General features: G+C 43.6%; 2 protein-coding genes across 2 annotated transcripts in view; one reads left to right on the top strand and one right to left on the bottom strand.

Annotated features, from left to right (window-relative positions):
• The window catches only part of TMPRSS3 (transmembrane protease, serine 3), a 16,539-nt gene extending 10,261 nt beyond the window's left edge, over positions 1-6,278 (bottom strand). Inside the window, exons 1-5 of the mRNA XM_009071413.1 lie at positions 6,261-6,278; positions 4,799-4,943; positions 2,749-2,859; positions 1,805-1,921; positions 708-831 (exon numbers count right to left, since the gene is read on the bottom strand). Coding sequence (XP_009069661.1) covers positions 708-831; positions 1,805-1,921; positions 2,749-2,859; positions 4,799-4,943; positions 6,261-6,278 — 515 coding nt within the window. The remainder of the gene's footprint in view (positions 1-707; positions 832-1,804; positions 1,922-2,748; positions 2,860-4,798; positions 4,944-6,260) is intronic.
• A 1,941-nt stretch (positions 6,279-8,219) lies between these two features.
• The window catches only part of UBASH3A (ubiquitin associated and SH3 domain containing A), a 16,974-nt gene continuing 16,426 nt past the window's right edge, over positions 8,220-8,767 (top strand). Inside the window, exon 1 of the mRNA XM_009071409.1 lies at positions 8,220-8,332. Coding sequence (XP_009069657.1) covers positions 8,220-8,332 — 113 coding nt within the window. The remainder of the gene's footprint in view (positions 8,333-8,767) is intronic.

Here is an 8,767-nt window from a genome sequence, read left to right as displayed (position 1 = left end):
TGCAGCTCAGGATTCCATTGGTTTCTGGGCTGAGCTCACACTGCAGCTCATGCTGAGCTTCTCATCCACTGTCACTCCCAAGTCTTTCTCCTCACTGCTGGTTTCAATTCCTTTCCCACCCAATCTGTAGCTGTGCCTGGGATTGGCATGGCCCAGATGTAGGACCTTGCACTTCATTTTGTTAAGCTTCATGAGGTTTGCATTGTTCCACCTCTGAACCCTGTCAAGGTCCCTCTGGATATCCCATCCCTTCCCTCCAGCTATGACTGTCCCACACAGTTTGGTGTCATCAGTTAACTTGCCAAGGGTGCACTCAATCCCACTGTCCCACATGAATTATATATACAGTTTTCCCACAGAAGAAATAAAATAAATGGAAAATACTCATGTTTTTAGTGCCTCTCTGACAGGCTGCAAGTTACTGGAGAGACAAGTAAGATTCAGGCACCTGCATCCCATAGGGAAGATTTAACCCAAGCATTGTCTTTAGACATCAGGATCTATAGCAGTAATAAAAGGTATTAGCAGTGCACAAGTATTCAGGACTATTTCCCACATCATCCCAAATCATATCATTCATAAAGGTGGATCACTACATTCTGTTTTACTTTTAAAGCATGATCTAATACAAGGTTTCATTAGAAAGCCTGAAAGCTCAGAGTTTGTTGAAAATACCAAATAAAGCTTCTTGCACTTGCTGTTCATACCTTGAGAATCCCAGGTGTTTGCAGGTAGTATTGCCATACTCTGCTTTCCAGTCATCAGAGCAGACTGTTCGCCAGGATCCAAAAGTGAACACTTGCAGCACTGCCTTCTTGCCACTCAACCTGACTTTGAGATTCAGGAGGAGAAAAGCCTGAGTGAGTCGTGAAGAAGAACCATCAGGCACACAACAGGTACACAACGGTGTCAATGCACCACTGTGGCATCCACATTTTCTGGCTCACTGAGTTTTTACTACTTGTCTTTTTCATCACTTGGATTCATTGACAGAATTTTTCTCTACTGGTTATTTTTCCCCAGCTGAAGAAGGGAACCAAGGTATTCTGAGCTAAAACAGCCAGGAGAAGAAAGTCTGTGCTCATGGGAATGGCTAGGGAATGTCAGCTCTAAGGCAGATGGAAAAGGCTGCCTTGCCCTCCAGTGAGCCTAAGCAAGTCTTGCTGACTGTAGGGAGTTGGAGCTGCAGATGCTTGGCACTGAGAAAACCTCACCAAAGTGAGTGATGAGAGGTGGTTGGCACCTTCACAGCACAAGACAGGGAGGGACCATTTAAAATGGCCCAGTGATGCCCAAAACCATCACAGGGAAAAACTCGGTCCTGAGGGATACATTTCACACATGAAGCAGCAAATTGCAGCACGTAATGCACAAAAGGCAGTGATGGTCTCTACCATTCTCACGCCTCTTAAGATAATATCAGGCTTTTGCAGTCTTCAAAACCAACAGAGTGCAGCTGTGTGCCTGTGAGTACAGAGAGTGCTGTACATACACCCCAGAAGGCAGTGGTGTTACACCTTGCAGGAGGGGAAATATTAGCAGTCTAAAAGCATCTGCAGAAAGATACCCAATATGTCAGCAACAATATTCAGGAATCATCACATTTGTCTCAAGATCAGTTTGATTTCCCATAAACTGTAAATCAGTTCCTCAGAGAGAATGTTCCTCTGAAGTGGTGGTTTAGATAATCTGTCAATCTCTATCTTTCTTGTCTCGCCCAAACTCTTTCCAACATGCATTTCTTGGTAACATGACAGATGCTACAGGAGGAGGTAGGAGAGATTTATAATCAAATTTAAATTACCACATCTGTACTCATCCTCTCCTTCTTTACAGTTGAAGACCCCATTGCACCTGGCTGATTTCTGGATACACTTAAAGGACGATCGACAGCGAAACTTCCCAATGCAGTTGTATTGGACTAAACAGAATGGAAGAAAACAAGGTGATGAAAACACACTTGGATATTAATTTAACACTTCTGGCTTGCATTACCTGGCCAGATTTCAGTCTTGCTGAGGAAAAGGCAACTCCTGTACTCTAGGAATTTGTTTAATACAACCTTGGGGTTGCTACATGGTGCAGCTAAACTCATCCATTAGTAATGACTAACAGGAGCACCCAGCCCTGCTGTCTGTGCTGATTCCTTCCCAGCTTCCCCTAGTCAGTTTGTGTTTCACACCAGGGCAAGTTCCTCAGTAGTCCCTGCTAAACTGGGCCAGAGTTTCTTTCACATGGGATGCCTCAGCCTCCCAGGTGTGAAGGCACATCAACATATTTGGCCCCTAGACCTTTGCAGGTTACACTTCTACACTCACAACTAAACTCATTCTGCATTATTTTCCCTTGTAGATTTTGTTTGTGATAGGGGAAAGTTCTTTAATACTTTGAAAGCACACTTAGAGACATGAACTACAGGACAAAAACATGGCATGGGCTACCTGAAGCCTCCTCCTGTTTCTAAGCTCAGATCATTACTAGAGGAGACTCAGTGAAGGTTCACTAGGGAAAAATTGCCTGAAGCTGCAGGTTCCCAGTGTTGTAAATATTACACAATCCTCTCAGGAGTGCCAGACCTGTTTTATCGCTACATGTAAATAAAATTTAAAGCCATCACATCAACAAGATTTTTTACTTTGGCAAACAAGCTGCAGTAGCAGTTTCATTCCATTCTCAGTAAAAGGCTCATGAAAATTTAAGCATTTGAATGGTTAAGCGAGAACTTAATGAATAACTAATGGTACTCACCACCCAGGCCAATGGCAACTGCTAGGGTTACTGCAAGGAATAAACCAAAGATATATGGAAAGTATTTTAGGGAGACAAAAGCATGGAACACTGAGGGTGGTTCAATATCTCCTGGAAACCAAACAGAGAGAACAGTTCTGTGAAGTTAAACCAATTGAGTTTGCAATGAAAAAGATTTATTTAAAGTTAAACTAGATGGCAGTAGTTAACTTGTGCATACACTTCCTGAGCTGACCTGACCCAGAGGGGTTGAGATCCTCTGGCTCAGGGGTTGAGAAGGCTCCAAGTGCTTTGAGGCTTCTGGTGCTCAGACACCCCTTCAGCATCTGCCTCATGAGGGGCCTGAATATTGTCCCTGCAGAGCACCTGGCCTGTCCTCAATGCAATCAAGAGTACGAGCTCCAAGTTTTCGTTTTCATGGGCTACATCACACTGCGAGATTTACAAGCATACAAACACCTCTCCCAAAAATGTGAGTGACAGAATAATAATTAATTCACACCTGCTTTGTTTGTGGACTCAAACCTGTATGCAGGGCACAGGTGTCCCCTCTGGAGACTTCAGAAAGCTCAAGTGGACTAATAAATTCTTTCAGTGGGAGGAGCAAAGAAAGAACTAATTTGAGTTTCCTCCTTATGACTGTTCCTGTCTGTGATGTCTCCTGGCAAGCTCACAGTCCCAGTGCTCCCTTAACCTGAGCCCCAGCTGGGCTCTGGGACATCTGGAATCTTGGGATGAGGCTGGAGGCCACACAGCTCTGCCTCAAGCACTGGGGAGCTGTCCCATGTATGATGCATTCCTCCAGGGCTGGGGTGATGAAGGCATGATAACAAGTAAGAGGAGCCTAAAGATTCAAACAGGAGTAGGGATATTGGAAAAAGACAGGATTAGCTAGTGAATAGGTGTTCAAGACAAGGAGGAAAGTCACTGGTCCTTTTGGACTCAGAAACAAGGTTAACTGGAAATTATAGAAAGCTAAATTTAAAAAACCAAACCAGGATCCCCAAACAAGTCGTGAAAAATGTCAGGAAAAGTGATCTGTCCAAAGTTTTGCTATAAAGAGAAGGAGAGAACTGAGCCATGGCTCAAGGATGAGTTTTGAGTCTTCAAAGAAAATAGATGCATCTAAAGTGAAAATTCACTTCAGTAGTAATTGCTGAATACATTTCATGAGCTGGACCTGCTCACCAACCACTGACCTCCATAGCTAACCTCAACTTAGTGGTATTGTCAGTCTGGAAGACACCAAGAGATTCCACTGAAAATAATGAACTTGTTTCAAATGTTTTCTGATATACCAAGAGCTAACTATGGGGAAACAGCATACACAGCTGGGTGCACACAGGAACTGGCAGAACCTTCTCTTCAATTTTAGTTCATACAGCTCTTCTCCCCCTCATTCTTCAAGCTTCAAAATTGAGGCTGGCAGACACAATCAGTCAAGGGTGAGGAGTGTCTCCCAGGCCTTACAGACTCACAAGTAAATCCCAACTTACACAGACTCCCTCAGCAGCAGTTGAGTAACTAGTTTTGGCAATGGAATAGGTGTCTGGTATGCCAAAAATCTTAGACAGCTGTAGTGACTAATGGACCAGAAAATTAAATTGCTGTTTTGATCCTTGAAGCTCAGCCTGACTCTGTTGAAGCTAAATGGTTATCTTGCCACTAAACCTCTGGGAAGCAGCAAACACACACACTATTCCTCTAAGGCTGCTGCATTGCATATTCAGGTTTTTTTAAAGGACCAATTTCCAGGTTGGTAAAATTTCAAATAAACCATTCAAAAATGTGTCTGAAAAACTTAGAAAATGTTTACTTTGTGGCTGAAGTGTGTGAATAATCTGGCTGTGAAAAATGCTTATGCATGCAAGCCTATACAAGATGTCATCACCTGTTACTAGGCTGGCAAACCTCACAGCTAGGGGAGGGAGGTTGTGTTCCTTCTTCCTCTGTGTGATTGTTTTGAGTGGGCAAGCATAGCTTTGCAAGGCTAAATACCTACATTAGCTATTTAGATTACAAAGGTCAAAAAGCTGTGCAGCATCCCTACCAGTTCCATCTGCACTGGGATCCACTCTTGCTTGTGGTATGAAGAAAAATCTTTTGAAGGTAAACTGAATTGGTGATACTGGGGGTTCCTCTTCTGTAATAGTGATGATTTCAAGACTTCCAGTAGTGGGATTTGTCTCTGGTACCTGACTCAACAAGAGAAGGAAAAGAAAAAAACCCAGAAGATAATCATCTTGTAAAATGTTATCACAGAATCACAGAATAGGTTGGGTTGGAAGGGACATTAAGGTTTATCTAGTTCCAACCCCTGCCATGGGCAGGGACACCTTCCACTAGCCCAGGTTGCTCCAAGCCCTGTCCAACCTGGCCTTGAACACTTCCAGGGATGGGGTATCCACATCTTCTCTAGGCAACCTCCTCCAGTGCCTCAGCACCCTCACAGGAAAGAATTGATTCCTAACATCTCATCTAAACATTCTTGTAGCCCCCTCAAGGTACTGGAAGGCTGCAACAAGGTCTCTCTGAAGCCTTCTCTTCCTCAGCTCCAGGTCTCTCAACCTGTCTTCATAGCAGAGGTGTTCCAGCCCTCTGAGCATCTTTGTGGCCTCCTCTGGACTCACTCCAACACACCCATGTCCTTCCTGTGCTGAGGACTCCAGAGCTGCGTGCAATACAATCTCATGTACTCAATGTTCATGTAAGGAGCACTTATAACTAATTTACCAGCAAACTGCTGAGGTTAATTATTTGTTCAAATTTGCCTAAGCACTGTAGCTACTTTTAATAACTCACACTGGGGTTGTGAATCCATTCCCTGCTCTATAATTGCAATAGGAAACAAAAGCAAGACTGAAAAACATATGACACCTACACAGCAGCTGACAGGATACTCAATCGGAGCCCCTGAATTGTACTCCAGTGAAACTTTGATAACTTACCACACAGTGAAAAAAAAACGAAAAAACAACAAAATGAGGTACACTAGCATTCAGGCTAAATAGATTTGAAATGCTGATTTCTGACTCTGGTCCTGTACACTGCCACTGGCAAAAGGAATCAGATTTTGGAACTCACAGTGGTGTGAAATAAGTCCAGCTTTGTTACAGACAGTGGAGCTGGTAAGCTGTAAAAGCAGTATATTTGCAGAGCCAATCCCAGAAAATGCTTTTCATGACATATTTCAGGCAAAGAATACACATTTTGTCTGCGACACTATATTTTAAAGTCACCTGGACTATCTTTTCACCTTTCAGTAAACAACTACAGTAAGGTTTCTGCTCTTTCATTTCCTAAAATTTCTTATACATTTCAAAGAACATAAATTAAACTTCATAGAGATTCTGCTAGCAAAATTATTAAATATAAGAAAAAAACCCCTTCTAATGGGTGAATTATTTGACCACCAGGAAACAAAACAACCTCGTGAAGTGAATGACATGAAAGCTGAACACTGACCTTTCATTTATTTAGAGGCTATCGCATGCTCCCAACGCTTCACTCACCTCTTCCTGAGAAGTCATAGTTAAAAGCAAAGCTGTTTTCTTTCTTCATTATCAAAAGCAACCAAAAGGAAATTCTGAGTTTGCTAAGCCAGTTTGCTCTGGAAAGGTTTCCAACCAGCTGTTGCATGCAGCAGCCTGTGTAACCCAACCTGGTGAGGGGTATCGGGTAGCCCTGGATGGCATGGCTACGGAAAGGGGGGGATAAAAATTCAGCACCCTTTTTAATTAGCCTAAGAACCTCAGGTAATATTGTAGTATTCACAAACCTTCCTGTAACCCCTTAGAGAAGGAGCACCACAAACGGCACATGCTCACGGTGCTCATCTTCTACCAAAGCTGGTGCAGCCCCAGAGCTTCATCTCTTCAGCACACAGAGCCTGTAGGCTCAGCTTGCTCCTCCTTCACTTGGTTTAGCCTCTGCTGTGTGCCTGCACAGGGGTTTTTCAAAAAGACCCATGCTTTAGTTATGAATAATTTTTGTAATTAAATATTGCATGGTATTTTGGAAGTCTTCTGCAAACAGCGTCTCGTGTTTCTGAAGTATCAACTCATTTGTGCTCTGGGATTTAGAAAATGAAAATGTATGCTCAGCTGCAACAAATGCTCAAGAGTAGTCATAATTTGGCTTGTTTTTTTCCACTAAGAAGAGAGATTGATGACAGAGGAAAGGGTGGAGAGTAGAAGGAGGAGGAGAGATGAAGCAAAAAGCCACAGCACTTTAAGTGAAACAAGGCTCCTGAGGGCCAGGGAAGAAATTAAGGTTTTCCAATGCAAAACCCATGTCCCTGGCACATGGCTGCAATGAGGGAAGCTATTCAGTACCTTTGCTGTGCAGGATGGAAACTGGCACTTCTAAAGAGAGAACACTACATCACAGTCTATTAACTTAAGCCATGACATCAAGAATTCTTCATCATCTCCTAAGTCACTCTTTCAGCAGCCTTGCCTGGAAATGGTAACACAGGGGGACATAAGATTAAAAAAAAAAAAAGAAAGAAAGCAGACAAAGATGTTCAAAGTAGGCTGCACTTTTTGAGTTGCTCTGCTGCTCTCCCACCAGACTTCAGAGACAAATGGTTGGAGAAGCAGCTCAGATTGGCCAGCTGCCTCAAGGGGAACTTTAGCCAAGGGAGAGAAAGTGAGGGCTCATTTCAGGAAACAGCAGCTCAGGTTATCCTTTCATTGCACAGGTGAGATGTTCTGTCCTCCCCAGGGAGTGGTGGTACCTGCAATGAGGATAGCCCAGGACAGAAAATAATAGTCTCCAGCCAATTTACCTACTCTGGCCACACTGCAAAGAAGCTCTGCAAAGGCTCCCATGGTGGGACTGACACCACTGGAAAGGACAGATTTTTCCTGCTGCCACCCTGAGCTGGGCATGATGACTAGATGGAACATTTGGTTTGACCTGCCACAGCTGGGGTGCCCATTGCCTTTGGCTGAGAAGACCAAAGCAGGAGCCACAGACAGTAAGGACAGGAGGACATGAAAACTGAGACCAAAAGGAAAGAATTTGGCTCACAGACTAAATTCTTACATGCTGCAGGACAGCCCTGCTCGCCTCTTCCATGCTGCAGTAGCAGCTCAGGTGGATTTCGTGGCTTTCTGGAGACAAGTTAAAGTGAGGGCTAAAAGACCCAATCTCAGCCCCTTCAGCAAGTCCCCCCTGACAGCATTGGTCACCTTTAAGCTACTAGTCTTGTTCTGCTGGGGTGGATGGAGAAAACCTGCTGATAGCTTTTGCTTTTTTAGCTACCCTAAACCAAAAATTCAGAGACACACATGCTACGAAAACAGGATGTCAGCTTTTGTCAGAAAAGATCACAAGAGGTTTGAGGGTTTTTTATTTTAGCTGCCTCTTTCTCTCTCATTTTCTTACTCCCTCCCTCCCTTGCACCCTCCTCCCACCTCCCAATTTCTGTCAGCACTCAGCACACAGTCAGGGGAAGAGTGGAGAAGATGGCAGTGGCTGAGACACAGCTGTATGCAAAGGTGGCCAACAAGCACAGGAGTAAAAGCACCTCTGCCCTCCTTGAGTCTCTCCTCGCCAAAGGATTCCCAGCTCATATCGCGTGAGTAATTTGTTCAGCTGCCTTTGCACAGTAAGAGGTATTTAAGACATAAGAGGTATTTGCATAAAATCCTGACATCAGGCAGCTTGCTTGTTTTGATCAGGAGGATGTGCTGCTCCTGGGGGTGATATCCCTGTACAAGGATCAGACGTGTCTTGCTTGAATTTCAGGTAGATCAGTGTGATTGCTTATAGAGCAAAACCAACCTGCTCAATATCCATTGTTACAAATGCTGTGTATACCTAAAGACACAAACCTTTTCACATCCTGAGGCTGAGAAGCTTCAAAATGAGTTAAGAAGTTGACCACAGTTTGCTCTTGGGATGCATCCTTTTTTTTTTTTCTGCTTATCACTCTTATTAATATTTATCATTATTTACGGTTATTTAACTCCTTTATTACAAGAGAGTCAAATGTGGATGTAATTTCTATCTA

Source organism: Acanthisitta chloris, unplaced genomic scaffold (genome assembly GCF_000695815.1).
Source record: "Acanthisitta chloris isolate BGI_N310 unplaced genomic scaffold, ASM69581v1 scaffold17563, whole genome shotgun sequence".
Classification (NCBI taxonomy): domain Eukaryota; kingdom Metazoa; phylum Chordata; class Aves; order Passeriformes; family Acanthisittidae; genus Acanthisitta; species Acanthisitta chloris.
The sequence above is the reverse complement of the archived record's forward strand: the minus strand, read 5'-3'. Positions and strand labels throughout refer to the sequence as shown.